The following is a 22960-nucleotide window of genomic DNA, read 5'->3' on the forward strand; positions in this document are numbered from 1 at the left end:
TTGGATAGAGCTTCTATGGTTTGCTCAGCGGGAGCACCGTTTCACATTCTGTCGCTGTGCACGTTCAGCCATGCAACGTCACTTAGCAAAGAAAGAAGCTTGCACGTGCCTCACCTGCAACTTCTGGCCATGTGCGCGACAGGTTTCGCACGGGGTCGGCTCAGCAATAAAGCAACCTGTCTAAGGCAACCATGCATGGGAGTAGTGATTGTTTGTCACGTTTCTCTTGTGTTCTCCGTGCAATGTACCAGAACGGTTCCGCAGGACCTAGCGGTAAGTTGGCTGATATCATTTATATGCGCGCAACTTTCAGACGTAACAGTGAAGCTTAACGGCCTGCACTTAACTTTATGGCGGCCGTCGGAGTCTCGGGATCGAAGTATATCTGTTGAAAATTTTGTATCTTTGTAGTTATGTGGAGGCTAAGCAACCTCTCTCGCCCTCTTATTTAAAATAGTGAACTTTTATTATTTTACACGCTTTCTACTTGAATAATATGCATGAAAAATTTATCGCAATTACATTGAGTTTGCCGTGAACGCTGCCGAAACAGGACTACACATGCCTCCTGAGTGATTGTTGTGATCGAAGGCATACGGAAGGCACAGGAGGACTGCAAAAAAAATTGCAGAAAAACTGTCGTGTCCACTTGGCTAACATCTCGCTCACATTTAACATGCATCCTCGTGGTTGGCCCTCATGCATTTCGTATACCACATCGTTGCGCGTATTGGGTTTGTGTCCAGGAAGCTGCTTGGACTGAATTCACGATTGTTTGCAGTCGCATCACCGAACATTCGTTCGAAACACTACGAAACCTTGAGCCACTGAGTTTCTTAGTGATAGCTAAATACATTGGCAGAAAATACAAAAACAAAAAGAAAAACACACTTGCTCATCAAGCACCAGCGATTACCAGTGTCAATAGGAGTGTAATATAGATAGGGATCCTTTCGCTCCCATTGTTATAGCTTGGATGATTTGGACATAGATGCAACGTTGAAAGAAGACGGCGTTTTCGGAAAGCCCATTTATTCCACACAATGACCGGCATGTGGTGCGTGTCTTCAAAAATTTCAGCCACTGATTGTTCACATTTACAAATTCTTCGCAGCAACGAGCCGGTCCGTTTAGCGAAATGGTTTGTGTCAAGTTGGCGGGTCTTGTCGGTACCTTTAAAGCGTAGATGCGACAAGCTCGCCAGAGAAACCCGAAGTACAGAGGCCTACATGTGCGCACCCTCGAATGCAGGGGAAGGCTGCCCTGCAAAGCGACCAACCTGGCAGTAGCAGCCTTTGCTGCACGTACGGGCAGCAGCGGCAGGAATGCATGGTTTGGCCACGCGCCTCCTGCTGCTTCTTCTAGCAGTCGTGCATTGTTTCAGCACGTGTTCGCCAACAAGCAAGTATCACAGTACCCACTACAGTTTCCTCTCTTAAAAACTAAAGGTTCCTTGTTGATGCAACGTGTTTACCTCATTCATCTCAAGGCTAGCGTGTGCTGTATCATTCGCTCCCTTACAAAATTTTTTAGACATGCTATGGAATGTCCATAGACTTCTGTCGATAAAGTCTATAGACTCTCTATAGAAAAATCCTGGACAACTTTCTATGGGCTGTACAAATGCTATAGACAATCTATAGATTTGTGGTCATGCACTTTTAGTAGAATTTTGTCTATAGAGAGTTTATAGACTGTGAATAGACAAAAAGAAATATCTATAGAAAGGCAATAGAGTCTATAAGATATCGATATAGTGTCTATTGATTATTTTTATGAGGGCTGCAGCCAAAGTTTCCTGAGTTCACTGTTTTTGTTCGGTTAGCCCGCTGAGAAGATATTAAAGCAATGTCATGATGCGCAAGACGTACACGTATCAAGGGCTGTTATTGCGCTTGGCGTTTTAAAGATTGACTTAGCTGGAGAGCACTAATAGGTGAACTTAAATTGAAAGACATGAGACTACTTATCTAAACGCCGCCTACGTTGTGACCAGCACATTTTCCATCGGTGGCTGGCGACCACAGACCCGGTACTACAACGCATCAACCCGGCCTAGAAACCTTATTTCATCCACTCTGAGCGTATGCGAAAAGTTGTGCTGGTGTCATGTCTGCCAATGAAGGCTGCCGCATTTGTACCTCCTTCCTCCGATGATGTATCTTGGAGGGTCTCGCCTTTTCGTACGTCCCCTCCATGGGCTTAATGCAGCGTAAATACAGTCTTGCATCGTTAATAAGGACACTTTGGTTCCCGACCAAAACTGTCTATAAAGCGAGTCGTCCGTAATAACGAATCATGACGAAAAAAACATTTAGAAGAAAAAAAACGCTATGATTAGAGTTTGCCCTAGTGATCTGTGTGGGATACGCTTCATGATGTGTCATGGCTAGATGGCCTAACTACTAGTACAAGGGTTCACATCACACGACCCCACGACTCAGTCGACTGGCAGCTGCTGAACAGGCTTTCTATGGAGCACAAATTGCCGAGTGTTTCCTTCGCAGCCATTCATGCAATATGGCAAATGGTAAGGGGCGTCGACTCGGCAACGTTGCTAAAAACTGGAATGAAGAGGACGACAATCTCTGAATTTGAAGTTTTGCGCTGCATTAATGTTGAAATTGTAGAAATTGAGACATCCGTTTGGAGTAGAAGATATTTTTTTTCTCATCGCTGTCCATACTAACGCGACAAAAATACGCGGGCCCCAAGCGCTCTGTGCATTTCCACCCTGTCCATTATCCGAACATCAAGTTTCCATATTAACGAGGTGTAAATGCACTGGAAAAGTTTGGTCGCAGAAAAATTGTCGATAATTCGAGTCGTCCATATTCACGGGGGTCATAATAACGGGGCACGACTGCATACCAAAACTGAAAATAATTTTTTTACTTAGGTGTTGTGAATTAGGTTCTAGGCGTTTTCGTGAACGCTAACAAAACGACGTTTACGAGGGTCAATAATGTGGGTTCCTTTTTTTATGCGTTCATATGAATTGATTGCGAAAGCAAGTAGCCAAACGGATGTGATTAGGTCCAGGTAGTTTCTGTCCGGACGACACTAGTTCCAGAACACCTACACCACAACTAGCTTAACGGTGCCGCATAATCGGAATGAATATGACGAAGGCTTTTAAGTGGGCGCTAGTCATCATCCTGGCTACAGTCCCGGCTGCAACTCATTGTTGCTTAAACTCGCTTAAGCGCACCACTTAGTCTCCACTCAGGCTTACTTTCGCTAAGCGCTATCGTCGATTCTTTGGCCGTAGAACAGAAAAGTATGTGCGCTGAGATCTCTAGTAACTACTACGTGAGGATATAAAGAAATTAAGCTGATATCACACAGCAGTATAGCATGCCACTGCGTGTTTGCAGTGGACTGTCCTTACGGGAGTTTAGATGAGTAGCATCACGGCTCCATGGCATTACACGAAAAAGAGATAAAAGCGCGCACAACTTGGTGACATCGGGTCACTGATCCACGCCGTTGTTATGCTTTTTTTATTTCTTTTAATTTGTTGATAGCTTAAAAAATTATGTAATGCCTCATCTACACAAGACGAATTTTGCATGACTGTCTTTCATATCAGTGACTGGTAGCGGCTGTATTCATGTGCAAGCCCACAACTCGCGTCATTCTGCTTCCAAACAAGCCGATTCATTTACAATCTTCCAAAGAACTGCGCAGGACGGGAAGTGGTCGTGGTGGCCGCTACTTGCTCTTCAGCATCGTTAGCCCGCAACCACTGCCTTCATTTTTTATTTTTTTCTGAAGTTACTGCACGCCCCTTCTGTGAATCGGACTCAGCGTGTAAGCGAGGTAAATGACCTTAAAGGCATACAATATGCGTCGGCCAGAATGACGGCTGCGTGCATACAACTGTATCTGCCACTCTCTCTTGATCCTTAACTTTTGTTCGCACCATTGTGTTGTGATCTATACAATATCCACTAAACAGGTTAAAATAAGGACTCCACCACCCTCCCGCTCCATATAATTGCATATAATTAATGAAAGATCCATCCAAGCAATTATCCGAAATTAAATATTGTTTTTTGAGGAAAGGCAATGACGCAGTAATTGTCTCATATCTCGCTGGACACCAGAACCGCGCCGCAGGGGAAGGAATGAAGGTGAGAGTGAGGGAAGAAAGGAAGAGAGAGGTGCCGTAGTGGAGGGCTCCGGAATCATTTAGACCACCTCGGGATCTTTAAAGTGCACTGACATCACACAGCACACGGGCGCGTTTTGCGTTTCGCCTCCATCGAAACGCGGCCGCCGCGGTCGGGTTCGAACCCGGGAACTCTGACTCAGCAGCCGAGCGCCGTGACCACTGAGCCACCGCGGCGGGTTATTACCCCAAGTCATTAGGACATTTGGTTCAGCTTGCTGATGTCAAAAGCGTAATGAACCTGACGTGCGTAATTAGTAGAGCGCACGACAGCAGAATTCCGCGCAAGGCGGCTCTTTATATGAAGTGCTCATTTATCAGTTTTTGACGACAAGCACGGGATCAAGAACTCTGCAGGCATCATAAAGTACCGTAGAGATCGACTGCATGCGACCTGGAACAATGAAAGGCATGCCTGTAATGGTTACGCTCCATAAACTTTAGACAACTTCATCCGCCGCGGTGGCTCAGTGGTTTGCTATAAAAAATTGGCGGGATTCAGCTTCTTGTGGCTGAAGTGCGCTCAGCCAATATTCAGGGCTGAATAAAGCATTCAATTAATTTGAGAGCTTCGAGTGCATTGATAGCGCACCTGACAACAATCCGAATTTGATGCCGTCCCGTCTCTGCACGTTACGTCAGAGTAATATGCACTCGGTAATATGATGCTACCTTCTCTAAAATGAAATTTCCGGCGGATCGCGCTTTTCTTTTTCTTTTTGCGAAATCCAAAGGCACCCAGGACAGTTCGGAGGGTGATGATGACGACTGGGAAGAGCATCACGACGAGTACACCTACACGGAGCTTAATGATGACGAAGAGAGCAGAGAACGAGGGCTCGAAAAAGCTGGTTACCATTTTGAGAGCGGGGCTTCTGCAGGTAAGTTGTTGGAAGATAGTTCAACTAAGCTTTTGTTCTTAGTGCAATTCTTCTTCCTTACGTGACTTCGAGAGAGATTTGTCCTGGTTCAATAAATACTGAGTTAATGTGAAAACAGACTGTGTATTTGCTGAAAGTAAGAGATGAAGAGTCTAATAGAAATAAAATTGGCATTCATTAAAAATTCAGAGGGGCACTTTGTTGACCTAAAGTGCGGTGAGGCGAAAGCCTTAAGCGCGGTGTTGCTGATTGTGTCACTGATGTGTGGTTAAGATGTTAATTAAGTACACAATCTTTTGTGAATATTAAATGCTGGAGACACTGGAGGGTGTTTGGGAGGCATCCGTCTGTTTCGACGCCTTTCTGCAAACACTCTCCAGAGTCCTAGACAAGGAGGACTACATATGCGTTGGCAGGAAGTAGCGTAGCCAGCAACACTTGCACTGACACGGCAGGTTAAAATTTTTTCAGTTCAACCAAGTCATCCAACACATGACATGTTTTACTTCTTTGTACCCGTTGTGAAAATGCAATAAAGAAAAAAAAAGGAAGTAGCGTAGCCATTAGCACGCTCGGCTGCGGAATGGAAGGATGGTGGTTCGAATCCCATCATGCACAAAGATTTTTTTTTCTGGTCTGACTAGAAAAGCGTGACACCTCTGCTGACAATCTTCTGCTGACAACCTTCTATCGACAACGATGAGGCATTAAAGGCTTTCGCCTTAATAAGGAAAGGCAACGAGTTGGGAAGGAGAGCGTGGTAGAATGCTGGCTACGATCTCAAAGACGAGGATGATGTAGGCTATGCACAGAAAGGACAAACGGAAGAGCAAAATGTTCGCCCGGAATACCAGTTGCCGACCATATTTAGAGAAATAAAATGCAACCCTAGTCCCTTGACGAGAAAATCTTGGTTTGCGATCACAAAATCCAGAAAACCGCTTTGAGCAAGAGACCATGTCCAAGGGAAAAAAGTGATTACCAAAACGGAAGGCATCCGTACAGAACATCTATTCACCGGGTGCTCCCCCGAAAAAAATTCGTAAAGACAGCCTGGTCGAGATAAAAAAAAATGCTTTGAGAAACAAACGGTCAGTCGCGCCGAGGACAGTTATTTCTAAAATAACACTAATTGGAATGCGAATTAGCTAAAATTACTAATTAGCTTTTAATCAAAATGGTCTAGTCGTTTGTTTCATTCGTGAATTGCTAGTCAAGAACATTGCGATGCTATATTAGTTTTTCAAAAGAAGGAAGAGTCATTCTTTAAAGCACTGCACGTCTATGCGGTGCTTTTTTCCGCCCAAAACTGAAACTGAGCGCGTGGTGTTCACTTCAAACACGTCTCCCGGTGAGGTACTGCAAGGCTTGCGGCACCCAGGTCGAATTGCCTGCGCTATCCTACCACAATATACACTTAATTCTGCTTCGTCGCTTAGTGAAAGAAAAAGATAGTCATCACAAACGACTTGGCCACAATTTTATGCGATAGCACAGAATCCCCACTGGAGCAAACACTCGGCACCGTGCGGCGCAGTCCAGAAAAAAATCTTTATTGAATGTAGGGCAGTGGCGTCATTAATGAAGTCACAAGAGCAGAAAAATCTTTTTGCTTGAGAGACATGACATCAGCAGCATGACAGTCACGTCACCAGACCAGTACGATCTGTGTGAGACATCCACCTGCCTGAGACATGCAGGTGGAGATTTGGGGGCTGGGGGAAGTTTCAGGGGAATGTCACGTGACCTGTCGACGTCATTACTGTCCCGACCAATCAGCGGATTTCATGACAGAACGCTCGGTTTGTCCCAAATTTTATGGCAGACCATAACACCAGTTTTTTTTTTTTCCGTGATGAGGACTTATGCCCTGTCCAAACAAGATGACCGACGATGCGATGGACAGTGTACCATCAGGAATGATGAGTTTCTTGCATAAATGGCTACACAAAGACGTACCATCCATTTCTAACATTCCCACACCTAGCTATACTCCTGGGTCCCACAGTACAGCTGGTAGTATCCCCAGCGCTCCAAACTGTTGCACAGTGAAGATAATTTTCCTTCTATCCCTTTCAAAGTTTCTTAAGGCCGTGAGTGCTAGAGCGCATCTGTTACTTTGCCGAATAGGTAGGATGGGAACCATTGAAACGGGTGATACATGTTTAAATAGACTCGCCAACTGTGCTTTCCCTCGTACGCTTCAAGAGGTTTCAAGGCAATTCGTAATGAAGGATCCGGGACTGTACGCCGTGTAGAAATGGCACTCGTACTTATAGAAAGCCCGTTTTCTCTGCAGGAGCAGAAATATCGAGAGATATTTCTGCTCCTACGTTCATAACATGATTTTCATTTTTTCTTAACCTCTGTTAGGTTCTTACGGCGGTGCCGCCTGGGCAGGCTCAAAAAAGTCAGCTGCTTTAAGGGCTTCTCACGCTGCAGGTAAGATTACTGTGCTCATTTGAACACTGCTATGTTTTTTTGGTTACGAGTGACAGAAAATTAGGAACGACACAGTAAATCTAGAATGGCGCTAATGCGTTCTGACGAATGCACTATACAAAGAACTAGAGTGTCGTTGGGCAACAAACGGTGCCAAATAGAGCCCTATATGCAGCAACTTCACATCTTTATAATGAAGACTGTCCTACAACCATGCCTTCTTGCTTGTTATGTCTATAAACACAGCTAGCCGCCGTAGCGGCTTAGTAGTTATGGTGCTCGGCTGATGATCCAAAAGACGCGAGTTCGATCACGGCCGCGGCAGTCATTTCGAGGGAGGCGATATGCTAGAGACTCGTGTAGTGTGCGATATCAGTGCACGTTAAAAAAACACAGGTGGTTGAGATTTCCGGAGCCCTTCACTAAGGCGCCCGTCATAGCCTGGGTCGCTTTGGGACTCAAACTCCACAAACGACATCTAAAGCATAAACCAAATTATAGACACAGCTGCGAACGCTGATAACCACTTAAACATCCTTGCTTATATACGCTTGTTAATGCTTAAAGAAAGGCTGCGTACAATGACCGATGAACTCTGCTGGTATTCACTAACAGCGGTACGTGTGTTAAGAGTCACTAACGGGGCCCATTAACGCCGTAGCGTCATACCCTTAAAGGCGGAGCTGGAATGTACTCCAATTTTTAAACACCTAAGTCAATGATAGCAGTGAAAACGAAAAGGAATGTTGCGAGTGCAAAAAACATCAGCGCCCCCATAATACCATTCCGCGGAAACGTTACGACAAAAAATATTGAATTTCTTCTACCCTGTCGAAATCACGTGCTATGATCAATAATTTGCAGCTGGTGGAAAGTACTTCAATTTCGTTCGAAACTATCTTTAAAAGCCTTTCCTCTTCTAACTGAACTATCTTCTAATTGTTCTATAAGACTAACACACTTTGAGTCCTCATGTGTTTCATGGGATCATAAAAGCATTTTGATTCATCAAACGCTGGCATGAGCCCAATGATGACCCATGACTAAAATGGGCCTTCAAAATTCCTTAATCCGTGATAATGCTCTGAATGAATGAATATTTTTCCTTACCAACTTTGACCTTAGTAAGAAAAGAGAGAAAGGCTGGAAGGATGGAAGGACACACGCCGCTGCAGTTATAAATAAAATCGTTATCCGGAGCCTTTTACAACTGCCGATTCTTCCAGCAATTATCTCAAACAATCAAAGTGACGCTAGTAAAGATGTTCCTGAATGCACGAATTTGTTGCTTGCTCTCCAACAGGCGCAGCGAAAAATCTAAAGGCATCTTCAAAGCACAGAGCCATGGCTTACTCAGCGAAAGGAAAAAGAAGAAAAGCTGCAGCACTGAACCAACACCCAGCTCGAAAGAAGACTAAACGTGTGAACAAAGCTTCGCAGTTTGCAAGGAAACAGGCTCCGGGCTCTAAGAAACGTAAATCGCTAAAAAAGGGTGCGAAAGGAAAGATGGTTCGCGTCAGTAAGAAACACTTCGGCGGGCTAACGATGATAGTTAAAAGAAATCCGAAAATCTGGCCATCTGGTGCATCTGCTGGTGCTGGCAGCTTAAGAGGAAGTAAAGCCCAACTTTACAAGTGGAGCCCCTCAAAAGGGCCAAAAAAGACCAAAGTCGCCACATCGAAAAGAAAAGGGGGTAAAAAAGGGAAAGCATTGAAAAAGAGTGCGATTACCGGTGCAAAAAAAAGTTCGCATCCGAACTCCTCCACGCAGAGAAAAAAGGGGGCCTTGAGTGCGAAGCCAAGCATCAACACCGAGCCTAAAGGAAAGAAACGCGGTAAAGGAGGGGTCAAGTCGAAGACGAAACGAGTCACCGCAAAGAAGAATGGCAACGCCATGAAAGCGAAATTGTCCTCAAAGAGGCTTCCATTCTTCTCAAACTCCAACACTGTGAACTCCAACAAGAGACGACTGAGGGGTTCTGTCCAAAAGACAGCTGGAGTAACTCGACCTGCAGTGAAAAAAAAATTCGGGTTCAAAAAGATGCACACAAAAGCGTCGGCACAGCGCTCTCCTAGCTCGTCTAGGTTCTCTTCGAAGAGAAGAAATCGGTTTGGCAAGGCTAACGTCTTCAACGGTCCCAAGAAAGGGAAGGCGTCGAGCGCAGTCGTTAGTCACGTAGGCCGCAAGCAAGCTGGCTTCGGTTCGAACGTCGGGAAGTCTGGAAGTCGGCATTTAAGGGCAGGGCAAAGCAGTTTGGCCCACAAGAGAACTTCGTGGTCCGGTCTAGGTGCTGCGCACGATGAGAAACGGTCGAGGTTTCACGGTAGCGGTTTCCTCAGCAGCTCCAGAAGGCGCAGAAAAAAAGGGCGAATCGTCCAAGTGCTTAGGATTCGACACAGGAGACGGAAGTACAGGAGAAAGGAACCTGTTGCTCAGCTACATGGTCTGGAAAAGAACAGCAGTAGATTGGAACCGAATGATGACCGACTTGTAAGGGGAAGTAGTAAACCTGATGTGGGCAGTGGTCGACTTGAAAAAGGCAGTAGTCCACTTGACCAAGGTAGCAACCGACCTCAGCAGGGTGGTGGTCGGTTAGAAAAGGGTAACATTCAACGTGAACATGGCACTGCTCGACTTGATCAGGACGGCGCTCGACTTGAACAGGACGGCGCTCGACCTGCACAGGGCGGTGGTCACTTTGAAAAGAGCAGCAGTCGACATGAACATGGCAGCGCTCCAATTCAACAGGACGGCGCTCGACCCGCGCAGGACAGGGGTTTTCTGGGCGGTGGTCGACTTAACCAAGGTAGCGGTCAACTTCAACAGGGCAGCGGTCGACGTGAACAGGCCAGCGGTCGACCTGAACATGGCAGCGGTCGACTTGAGCAGAACAACGGTCGACCTGGGCTAGGCAGTGGTCGACTTAACCAAGGTAGCGGTCAAGTTAAACAAGGCAGCGGTCGTCCCGAAGAGGCCAGCGGCCGACCTGTACAGGACAATTTTCAACTTCATCACAGCGGTGGTCAGCCTGCACCGGGCAGGGGGCAAGTGCCAAGGCGACAAACAGTCGGCTGGAATATTCGAAGCAAACCAAGAAAGAAAGCACATAGCGGATTGGTAAGTGTTTTAGTGCTGCTTGCGACAAAAAAAAAACTATGTTATCCTGAGAAAAAAGACTTACTGCTGTAATCTTTGTGGGCTGGACTCCACTAAGCAACAATAGTGTAAAAGCTTGACAAAGTTTGTACTGCGGCATCATGTTAGCCGACGGTGGAACTAAAAACACACACACACATAGAGAAGAAGGGGACGCTCGAGCACTGCCTCGGCCGATTATTTTGTTTTTGTGTTAGGGTCTCTTTTACTGCGCCGTATGCAGTGCAGTTAGGGCCACTGTAAAGTTCTCTGCGTTTCTGTAGAATCACTGATTTGCATACTGTGTAGAGCCAGGATCGTTACCGCGGTCCGCTATAAGCTGCGACTTTGTACAGAACATTGACGTTGAAGGGACTCGCTAACCGCTGAGTTTGCAGCAAACTCCCTATGCTGTACAAGTAGCTGTGGTCAAGCAGTAAAGCTGCTTGACTCCTGTTCCGTTAGTTAGCAGTGGCAGTCTATTCTACCACTTCTTTGGTACCAAATCCTTCCCAGAGATTATGAAAGGAGTGAGGGACCAATAATATGGCGACTGATTAGTTTCGGCTGGTAGATCGTGCTGACTTGCAGCTGTGTCCCAATTAACTCCTACACCTGTGCAAGATATATGAGTTGCAAAATTATACTTCAGAGCAGAGGGTCTTAGGTTCATCCAAGCAATGTCGCACAAGATCATGCATGGCATATGCACTGTCGCGTATTTCTCTTGCCTTCCTACTTTTTTCATTCCTTCCGTTTCGGTGCGGGACAGCTTCCCATCGTCAGTGAGACAGTCATTGCGCCCCTGCTGTCTTGACAGCGTCCTCTCCTTTCTCCTTGGTTATGCACTCATCAACATCCTCTGACCTGTGGCTCGAGCGTCCGTAGTTGCACCTGCGCAATCGTACTTTCGCCTCTTAGACGCTCTATTTTCCCCTACTCTTTTTCAGTCTGAGGAGGCGAGAAGAAGACTCGTCGGATTCACAGTGACATCTAAAGAGCCTAGATTGCATCCAATCTTATACCAGTGAAAACGAGCAGATATTTTTACTGCCGCATTAGAGTTCTATTCACATCAAAAGTCTACCCATGTCCGGTGTGGAGTTTCGCTGTTTGGTCGAGAGAGGTCACCTGACCTTGTGACGCCATCACAAGCTGCCCACCGGCTTATGAACAACCTAGTTTCTAGGCAGGAACTCTAAATCAAAATCGGAGAAAATGTTATGCAAATGTCGGCACCGTCACATCATAGCGGATAGCCGCTAGCGCAGATACGAATATGGCAGTTGATGGACGACAGTTGCAAAGAAAGTGACGCAAACACACAGAAGTTCTAACAGCAGCTGCGAGAAATGTGAAATATAATGCTATCGCAATCTACTCTTACGGTGACTTGAATGTCTCCATAGTTTTTCTTCCCTCTGTTGGCCCTTGCCTAGAGCCGTAGCGCTTGGCAGCACATAAGCAAAATGAAACCACACCAGTAGACAACTGTTCTGCCTTCTCGGGTTCGTGCCACAAATACTTTTCTGTCCAAACTGAAGTTACTGTAAGGACTAAGCCTTTGCGGGTTGTCTTAGAGCCGTGGCTATATTGCGCCTTCCTTCCATTCCAGCATTCTTTGCAGGCTAATCCGGTTGGTGAAATAGATTCCGCTCCTAGCAGTGCTGGTGTGGAAAAAGAAAGCCTAGGCGCTAATGTACCAGCTACTCCAATTAATCGTGGCAAAAAAGCATCACAAACTAAGGAACCTGCCGGACCAGGACTGAATCTGCCTGTCCTAAACCCGCCTCGGCCCAAGGAAGTCGCTTCGCAGCGGGATACCGTACCGGAGCAGTATCTACCTATCCCGAAACCGCATGGTACCAAGGCAGCCGCTACACGGCCGGATGTCGTACCGGAGCAAAGTCTACCTCCCTTAAACCCGCTTCAGACCAAAGAAGTTGCCCCATGGCTGAAAGCCGTACCGAAGAAGAATCTACCTGTCCAAGGCCTGCGTCAGGGACAGATAGCTCCTCTAAGGCCGAATATCGTACGGGAGCCGAATCAACATGCTCTAAACCCGTTTCGGAACAAGGGAGCTGCTCTACGGCCGGGTGCCGTACCAGAGCAGAATCTACCTATTCCGAAACCGATTATTACCAAGGCAGCCGCCACACGGCCGCATGTCGTACCGGAGCAGAACCTACCTGTCCAAGGCCTGCGTCATACCCAGACAGCCGCTCGAAGGCAGAATGTTGTACGGGAGCAGAATCTACCTTCCTTAAACCCATTTCGGAACAAGGGAGTTGCTCTACAGCCGGGTGCCCTACCGGAGCAGAATCTACCTATGCCGAATCCACTTGTTACCAAGGCAGTCGCCACACGGCCGCATGTAGTACCGGAGCACAATCTACCTGTCCAAGGCCTGCATCAGGCTCAGAAAGCCGCTCTGAGGCCGAATGTCGCACAGCAGCAGAATCTACCTTCATTTAACCTGCCTCGGACTAAGGGAGTTGCTCTACGGCCGGCTGTCGCAACTGAACAGAATCTACCTACCTTGCACCAGCTTGGTACGAAGGCAGTCGACACACGGCCGCATGTTGTACCGGAGCAAAGCCTACCTCCCTTAAACCCGCTTCGTGCCAAGGAAGTCGCCTCACGGCCAGAAGCCATACCTAAGAGGCATCTAACTGCCCAACGCCTGCCTCAGACCCAGATAGCCGCTTTAAGGCCGAATGTCGCACCAGAGAGGAATCTACCTGCCCTAAACTCCCCTCGGAACAAGGGAGTTGCTCTACGGCCGGGTGCCGCACCGGCCCAGAACCTACCTGCTCTAAACAAGCCTCACACCCAGGGTGTTGCACCAGAACAGAATTTACCTTTTCTAAGGTCTCCTGGGAGCAAGGCAGGCGCTCGTCAGCCGCATGCCGTACCGATGCAGAATCTACCTGTTTCAAGCGCGCTTCGAAGTAAAGCAGTCGCTCCACGGCTGGAGAAATCACGAAAACAGCTGCTGCCCAAGAAGGCGCCACTCGCTTTAAAGAAGCGCAAGCTGACGCGCATTCACAAAGCGCCCGGCATTAATTCAACCATCCCACAGCGTAATAGATTTCCCACCTCGGCACTTCCCGATAGTAATGCTCTCGCGATAAGGCGACCCTCGCGCGGAGCGCAGAAAACGCCCGATATTCAAGAGCCAGCGGTACCGCAGCGACCTGGAAAGATACACCATGGGGACCACAGCCGCCAGTGCCAAGGCGGGTCCTCACTGCAGAAAGGAAAAGCCGGCAAGATTGTGGGCGGAGGGCTCATGTGGTTCCCGGCGGCCTCATGCGCTACCGCTGGCCTGGACTGGAACTCCGTCCACAGCACCGCGTGCCTACACCAGCAAATCGCCTTCGTGCACCGGTACAAGGTGAGGGCCTTCCTGCTTAATGGGTATACATAGCATCGTTGGTGAATGCATGTCAGACCAGAGGTGCCGTCTCGATCGAGACAAGCTTATCAACATTGCAACTTTTCCCGCCTACTTTGGTTTTATTAAAAAGCTTATTCCTGCTGTTATCACAAGGACCATCGTTTTTTCGTAGCTCCTCCATTGTTTCTATTTTTTTTTCCCAGAAATCTACAACAATTTAGACAATCTTTCTTACCCCTCTTGATGTTTATCGCTTAGAATTTCTGCTTGTTGCAACTAACCAAGGCACGCTGTCGACTTTGGACAGAATTACATTTTTGTTTTCATGGCTGCTTCAGTTTTAGTTCATTGAACACTTTCATTATGTAAGAATATTCAGAGGAAAGAGGGTCTGGAGGACTTCTTCTAAAAAATGTTTTAACTATCGGCGTAAGGAAAAATGAGAACTTCTGCAAATGCACGTGAAAATAACATTGTAACCGAAAACTAGCGGTAAAATTACACAGAACACTGCTTACGATATAGGCTATCGAATGTCATCAAGTGCTTAAGAAAAGAAAGACAAGATAAATAGGTATTTCATTTTAGCGTACAAACGTTTCATGAAAAAAAAAATGCACTGGCGAAGTTTAGCAAACAGATGTGTTACTATATGCAAAATATTTGTACGCCAACTCTCGATATATAAATCTGAGAAAAAAAGAAAAAAAAGAATAGAAATCGAAATGTATGCTGCAGTAACCATCACATTGCTCAGTGGTTAGTTTTCATGTCAAATGCGTCAGAGGAATCGGCTAAACTGCAAGCTATGTCAAACACATCAGTTGAGACTTTAGTGCGGTATCCTATCCCCCTCTGCACAAATGGAAAGTTCAGAAGCGCGACAGGACTGAATTTTGGCAGACTTTTTCCAGGTTCTGACGCCAGCACTTGAACCAGTGAACGAGGAGTACCCGCCTGGCTTTTGTGGATCGTACGTTCCATGGAATCACGTCGCACCCCACCACGTAACGGAGTAAGGCGTCGCTAGATTTGCTTTGCTACTGCTATGATGACGATATTTATTCTCCGAGAACAGTGGCAGCCATTTTTGCAAGTGATCAAAAAAAGTACACAAGTGCTGTTTAGCGCTTTTATTTGATGATCTAATACGCCCTAAACACTTAAGCGTATCTATGTACATACCTACACGAAAATGTTGAAGGGCAATAAACAAACTTTTCGGCATTTTTAGCTTTTAATCAGCTGCTGTCACTCAGATATGGTTGAGGATAAGTCATAGCAGAATTTTTCTACGAATTCCGCGATCAACAACGGATTACTAGACAGCGTGGCTTAGACTGCGATGTCTTTACAGCGCCGGGGAATGATTGCTGTGGTGGAAGTGTAATGACGCCTATTACGATCAATGAATACTGTTTATTTCGGCGCATGTGGACACTTGCTTTGCTTCTTTAACCACCTCTGCTGCTTCTTCCTCGGTATGAAGTCTTTGTTCTTGCCATTTGCAGCTTGGCGTACGATGGTAGCATCGTCTCAGGTCTTTCACTGCACAGGTTTGGCTTTGTTAATCCAGTAAGTTTCATTTTGTTGCGGATTGCACTTTCTTGCTTAGCGTCACTTGCATGCTATAGTTAGGCAATCTGTGCACCATGTTTGACCGTCGATGTGGGTGGCGGCAAAGAGTTTACCTCAATCAACTTTGCAAGGCTATAAATTTTGTTCATTAGCGGCTGCTAAGCACTACATGTACGCCTCACGAAACGCTTACACTGGATGATAGCAAGGCCCGCTACAACATCCTCACTCTGGCCTAATTAGCTCACTTATCTAAGGAAAAGTAGGATCAGCCATAAGATCGCTTCCGTTGCGCAGACTAACGATCTTGTCTTGCAGATAGACGGTTGCAAAGTGAACGCAATAAGGCGAGGCCGCATGTGCCCGTAATTTTAGCACTGTTTTGTTTGCACAAGGTCTTCCTCCTTATGGCGCCCCGAATTGGTGCTGGGATATGTCTCTGAACAATAATTATTTCTTTTCTCTTCAAAATGACCAGCAGCAAATGTTTACGTAGAGGAAGGTCGTATTACAGACTGTATGATACAGGTCTGAAGCGCTGGCGAGTGAGCGGCCAGGCCATTTTGTATACCACCAATGCTGGTGGCAACCTTGTTACCGATACATCCGCAAGTGAGCTGCTTACTTTTATTTTGAAGGCTTTAGTTTTGTTTGCAAATACTTTCTCGTAACAAGCTCCTGCTGACGCCGCATTCTGTATTGATTCTCCTCATACACTTTTTTTTCCCGTCTGCCGTTGGACAGCCGTACCTATAATACCACAAAGCGAAAGGCATCCCTTGTCGGCTATCAACTGTGACGTCACAGGCGGGAGTACCCCCCTTCCAAAAAAAAAAAAGAGGGGGCACAAATTAGTGAATAAGCAAATTTATGTCCGAAAAGAAAGGCATAGAAGATAACAATCAAGAACTGGAAAATGAATCTCTAGAGTTTAAGGCATCCAGTTTAGTTAGATTTAGATGATTCTTTTCATTGACCTACACACAAGTAGCACTCCCCAAATGGCCGGTCGACCATCAACTTCAGTGGCTGGGATAACTGCTTCCTATCTGCAGGGAGGCTACACGTTTGAGCTGCTGCCTCACACAGGACGGCTCATACTTGTGGGAGTGCCGTTCCATCGTAGAGCTCTCAGTCTTTGCCATCTTGACGCGCCAACTCTGGGCCTGCTGTTCACAGGCACAGGTGTGAGAAATGGGGCGCTCGGTATGCAACGCTTGGAACAGGTAAGTCTTCAACTGACTGCCCGAGGGCAGCGCTTCGAGACATTTTACTTCCTTTCATTTATTAGCACCGTCAAGGTCAAATGGCATTAAAGAGGAGATGGTGAGGCCTGTAGCAACACAAACAAGAACAAGACACGAAACACAAAAGCAAGGGGTAGAGTTTTAGGCTCCTATAGTTATACAATATGAGTTAGCTCATTTTATGAGCCTTCATAGTCATCATTTGTGCTTATGAGTCCAGAAAGGTGATTCCAGTACCGAGATATCCGTGGAACCAAACTTGAAGAAAAGCAATTAATGAGTAAAGGAGTGTTTCCGACTTGGTGGCTCGGATCAACGCACGCAGAAAGCTAAGATAGATAAGAGGTTAGTTCGTTCCAGAAGTGAGTGTCGGGGAAGTTTATTTTGCGAAGTAGCCTAAGGTGAAAGAAATGGCGACGAAATGCAAGTGAAGTTACAGTTACGTTTAGTTTAATGGATTAAATACCAGCAGCGTATAGCAGTATGACAGGAACATATTTGACACAGGCATGCATACGAAAAGTGATATTCACTGCATGGGGGCTCCCGCTCATGTAGTAAACATATTGATCGCAGATAGTATTCTGTGCATTTACTGAAACCAGATCACAAATTTATGATATCACAGTGTATGTGCTGCCCTTTTGGAGTACGGAAGTTTCTTTTCTTTTTCGTCCTCAGCGCGCGGTGTTTGGCGGCCGTCATTATGACTTCACCAAGATCTATAGCATGCTACTTGCCATGCAGAGAAGACGCGTTCAGTCACAGGGTGTGGTCACAACCGTGGAGTCACGAAATACAAAAACAAATAAATAAAAAGAATACGGCATACTGTAATTCAAGTCAGGCATACGTAAGTTTAGCTTGCAGCTCTCTACACAACAACTTTAATTTCAACCATATTCAAATGCACTAAAGCAGGCAATCATACCGACGAAGGCATAGGTATTCAGACTTTTAGATGAAGAAACGCGCGACTAGACTGACTTCGAGGAAACCGCACACGAGTAAAGGAATCTTTGCTGTATTCTATGCGCCATGCAGATTTGCGGTACGTTGGAGACGTACGTCAAGACCAAGCCTAGCAGCCTCTACTGGGGCTTCCCCACAGTACCCGTGAGGACCGCACCTGTGGCAGTGCGAGTTCCCGACGCGAGCACGGAAGCAGTCACACCCGTGCTGCCCATCGCGTCGGACTCGGCCGAGGAGTTCGCGCTCAAGGTGTTCACGGAGCCGCTGACCCTTTACCCCGAGGTTCCCGTCGACTACACCGAGACGCACACCAACTTCCTCGAGCCAGTCATGTTCGTCACGCAGCCCATCGAGCATGTCGTCCGAACAAGGGTGGAAACTGTTGCGTCGCCGGTCGTCGGCACGGCGTCTGAAACCGTTTCCGAAACGGTCGTCGATGGCGGCGGCGGCGTCAATCCTGTGATCGAGACCCACGAAGTCGAAGTTGTTCATCCCGCAGTTCAGACCGTACACGAAGATGTCCATGTAATTGCAGGTCCTGAGGTCGCAGTGGATGCACTGCCGGCTGTCGCCCAAACCGCAGATGTTTACAGTGATATCGATGGCGGAGTAAATGACGTTGGCTACCACGCAGATTTCGATTTGGACGAGCCAGGGACGAGCTACTATCTAGACTTTACAGAGCCTGTCGTTCACGTGACAGAGCAGGTGTTGTGCTTTCCAGGGCCTGCAGTCTAGTTAGCCGATTCCATGTCCTTTAGGATCCCTTAACAATGCGTCGTTCAGAGCTAGCAGTGTAGTGAGCAGTTTCCTCCCTCGCGGCTTGTGTTTGAAAGAAAATATACAAAAACTAGGATGTAATAGGAATAGTTTAGGTCCAGAAAATTGCCGCCGCGTATATATTCTGTATAATATAAACAGAAAAAATTATCTCAGTTTTCTTGAGGCTTACCCGGGCGCAAGTTATACGAAAATTACTGCACTTACATACGACATATTAATTTGCTAGAAATAAAAAATATGTGTTCCTGCTTGTGCGAGAAATAAACTCCGCCCGTTTTGTGCACTTTTGCCTTGGATGCATACGTAACGAGATTATTCAGCTACAACCCACGGCGCCGAAAAGGAATCTGTGCATCCTTTGTAACATACCCGATTCTAAGTGTTTCGCTTGATATCAGTTTTTTATCCTGACTTCTTTGGAGAAGGGGTTCCGAGTATCGCGTAAGCGACAATCTTATTTAAGTCGCATAGTTTTGCTAGCAGCCTATTCTATTTCGTGTTTAAAGTGTAGGGATTACAGTTCGGGACCTTACTGGATCCAGATGCCGGAGAATGGATGAAACACAGATTGAATATGTATTCTACAATTTGTCTACAATTTGTCTATTTCATTAACACGAGGTCTCAGTTGTCACCCCGATTGGACACCCTTTACGAGAGGTAAGAGGGCATCCTTCCAAGCTCGTTAGCATCATAATTAGAATTACCGCAACTACGACACCGAGGCATAGCCAGCCATGTGAAGCACGCGACGATTTCTCGGTTTAGAAATTTTGTTTCGCACTATGTTCCTCAATGCACCTTCTAAACGTTAGTGCAGCTAGCATTCGCCATTGGCTAGTTGCATCGTTGCCGCCACTGAGCCACGCAGTAAGCTCTTTCTACTCGTGTCAAGCTGAAACAGATGCAAATAGTTTGAAGTTTATTATTTTTTCTTTCAAGCCGACGTCCTCGTTCCAAGGTTTTGCACACGCGTCGCAGGCTACTAATTTTTTGGAAAGCAAGCCTGCATGCCGCAGCCATAGCACACTAACCCAATCAGTGCCAATCACAGACTGCGAAGCGAAAAAAATTTAAATGACATGTTGCAACTAGAAAATACAGGATATTATATTGCCTGTCTAGCAAAATTCACTGCGCCGTACTCGTCAGAGGAGTAACTATTGTCAGTGGCGCACAGTGTAGTGGACCGGTGCGTTACCCCTCTAAGCACCAAATCTATCCTCCAGCTCTACTTGAATGTTAACTCCGATGTTCGTGATTGACCGATGAATAAGCAACACGACTCAAGGAAAGCCTGCTTAGTGAATATACTTGCGTATTTATTTCTGTAAAAGGAAGGCGAAAGGGAAGAATATCAACACAGGACACATGGAACTCCTTGGTATACTTCGCACAAATACTCCTAGATGGGAGTAAAAAGAGTTTAAACTGTCTTCTAGCGCATTCCTTTTATAAAAGGGAGTGTGCTAGAAGAGAGCTTACTCCCTTATTACTCTTTTGTGTTCACAGTGCGCATTTCTTTCTGTAACTGCCTTCTAAGGTGCCAGGATTATGATCTATGCTAGCGGCCTCTTATTAGTATTCCGGGCTGCGTCCTCTTAACTATGGACGGAATTTACCGACGGAATTTACCTGCTCAGAGGCAGGAATCCGGCACTTTTTCACCCCTCTGCTGAATTTTTTACCGCCATTAACATATTCGTTCAAAGGAATGCGGTGTTGCTGTGGCCAATGAGAATACGGCACGGAGTTGAGGTCTTATCGTTCGAAAGAGCGTCATATTCGGCCTTGTAATGTACGGCTGGAGTTGTGCGTCCACCAGCACATCAAACACTCAACAGCGCCCATACTGCAATCGTTACGATGATGAATACTGCTCCAGGCGCGCTACATAGCATCTCCACCGATGACATATCCCGCTCGACCGGGCTTTCGCATGGCCGCACATAACTATGGCCGGTACTGTACGCCCAAAGACCCGACAGCAAGCCCTACATTTCCGCTTGCTGCTTCGGCCTGGTGGATAAGTTGGAGGCTTAAACTCCCTCAAAAGTGCCCTTCTTCACCTCCTTGCCAATGGCCGCGCGCGCAGGTGCTGCCTTGCAAGCAGCTACTGCGAAGGCGCCGGCCGCTGTTAGAAATAAAGCCCTACGAGGGCGGCCAGCGGGACGCCGCAGTTGCCCCACGAGTACGCCCGGCAGCCGGATTGCAGTGTGGATGGGCAGCCGGGCTGCCCATCCCCACTGCCTGAAGGCTGACCACGCTCCGCAGGGTGTGCAGTGTCACTGCGCTACTCGTCATCAAGCGCCTTCACCAGGATGAATGAGTCCAGTACTCTGCTTGAGGCACTCGTATTCTTTCAGGATGATCCATCCTCTTATACCATGGACACAGTATACGGCCATGAGTGCGGCCGTGTGTGCACTACGTACGCAGGGTACTCGTTTAAAGACATGAGTGGCCTTTTCTGTTGCATATGTGAGCTTGGACCAGGATTAGTACACATTAGGGACTCTACAGCGTTAGAGGGATGTACGCATGGACTGAGAACCACGGAGAACTCCGAAATAATTTGGTGTGCATTGTCGCAGAGATCCCATGCCATCCATCGGACAGTGCCAACAGCTGTCGGTTCAGGTTTTGGCATAAGCTAAAGAGATGGCAGCACTACGCCGCTTCCCATGGAAGGCTCAACACAAAGTATGGCAGACTAAACGCCGCTCGCTATTTTAATGCAGACAGGCGTTGTACGTGTCCACCTTGATCTGTCGTATGTGCGTGTTCCTACGTTTCTTGTAGATAAATTGCACCTGCAAAGATATTTTTATGTAGCGGTACAGCAGCTGCGCTACCCATCGTAACTTTGTGAAGTAGCGGATGCGGGGAGTGCGTATAGCGGCGCGATGGCGTATGCAGAAACAGTGGCCTCAAACGCGCGGGACAGCAGCTGTAAGGGGCATGGTTCGACCGGGAGCGCACGCGAGCGCCGAAGCACACAAACTGAAGGGCATGGACGTGCTCTGATCAGTTGCCGTGGAACCACAGAAGAGAGCATACGCGTCTGCTGGCGATGCATCGGTTTCCACTACCGGCGAGGATGGAGTCCGGAAAAGTGTCTTCGCCTACAAAATGGTTTTTAACATCCTTTAGAATTTGCATCAACTTTCTATTTACTCTATCACATTTCATTAACCTTTACATTATCTGCACATTTGTTAATGCAAAGCTGGTAAAAACTTCATTCTTTGTATATACTCCTATCAATACAAAGATACTTGAAAATCTTGAAGCAGTTTGACACATTGCGAGAAATAAATTACCAAACTGCATCCTTTTTAATATGATTAAAAAACCTTGTTGGTATAACCAATAATCCTCTCGCCTGAGGACGGACGGACGGACGGACGGACGGACGGACGGACGGACGGACGGACGGACGGACGGACGGACGGATGGACGGATGGACGGATGGACGGATGGAAGGATGGATGGATGGATGGATGGATGGATGGATGGATGGATGGATGGATGGATGGATGGATGGATGGATGGATGGATGGATGGATGGATGGATGGATGGATGGATGGATGGATGGATGGATGGATGGATGGATGGATGGATGGATGGATGGATGGATGGATGGATGGATGGATGGATGGATGGATGGAAAACATTATTAAGCAAGCGAGTTTGGACCGTTCAAGTCCTCAGGGACACCGCACAGCCATCACATTACGCCCATAGGTCCAGACCACGTAGGGCCATGGAACTGGAACTGGGCACCTTTCGAGATTGCGTGCGTATTACAGGCAGTTTGTCAAGAAATTCTCACTCACCGCCGAACTTCTGCGGGTAAAGTTGGGGGGACGGGGGTTGACGGATGGGGCTACTGGGTGAACGTGGGCGGTGAGGAGGTGGCTGGTGGGTGCTGCTTCTGGAGTGTGGTGGCTGGCGCCTGTACTTCAACAGACACCAGATTCTGGGGCGTTACAGCACTACTGCTTTCGCAGCAAAGGTAAGGGCGTATGCTAGGTCAAAGGTCGAGGCTATCTATTCTACGGCCGAGGAGTGTTTCGCCATAACCTGGGCGACATAGAAACTCCGCCCGTACGTATACAGACGGCCATTCAGTGATCACTGCGCATTGTGCTGACTTGACAAATAGAAGAACCCCAGGCCGCCTCTCTTGATGGAGCCTGCCTCTCCAATTGGAGTCGGGCCTTTAATCTCATCCGCCTCCGCCCATCTAACTTTCTGCCGCCCGCTTGCCTTCTCTCGGAATCCACTCCGTTACCCTTCAAGGGCCAGCGATTATCTTTCCTTCGCATTACATGCGCTACCCAA

At 47.1% G+C, this 22960-nt stretch overlaps 1 protein-coding gene across 1 annotated transcript; it reads left to right on the forward strand.

Moving 5' to 3' along the window:
• Window positions 1-242: 242 nt before the first annotated feature.
• LOC149342373 (uncharacterized) lies at window positions 243-18567 on the forward strand. Its single transcript, XM_089546787.1, has 9 exons — window positions 243-273; window positions 4909-5055; window positions 9785-9905; window positions 10798-10851; window positions 13858-14029; window positions 14947-15047; window positions 15544-15607; window positions 16666-16836; window positions 17902-18567. Exons 1-9 carry the CDS (start codon window positions 243-245, stop codon window positions 18565-18567), a joined length of 1527 nt encoding a protein of 508 aa, XP_089402913.1.
• The last annotated feature ends 4393 nt before the right edge of the window (window positions 18568-22960 follow it).

The sequence above is a fragment of the Amblyomma mixtum genome, chromosome 5 (genome assembly GCF_055824585.1).
Source record: "Amblyomma mixtum isolate Tamu chromosome 5, ASM5582458v1, whole genome shotgun sequence".
Lineage (NCBI taxonomy): Eukaryota > Metazoa > Arthropoda > Arachnida > Ixodida > Ixodidae > Amblyomma > Amblyomma mixtum.

Excerpts from the sequence above, each read along its gene's own strand:
- LOC149342373 (XM_089546787.1), top strand. The coding sequence starts at position 243 with ATGTACCAGAACGGTTCCGCAGGACCTAGCG. Across the intron at positions 5,056-9,784 it reads TGAGAGCGGGGCTTCTGCAG|GTGCTGCGCACGATGAGAAA; the intron begins GTAAGTTGTTGG and ends GGTCCGGTCTAG. Across the intron at positions 16,837-17,901 it reads GTATGCAACGCTTGGAACAG|ATTTGCGGTACGTTGGAGAC; the intron begins GTAAGTCTTCAA and ends TGCGCCATGCAG.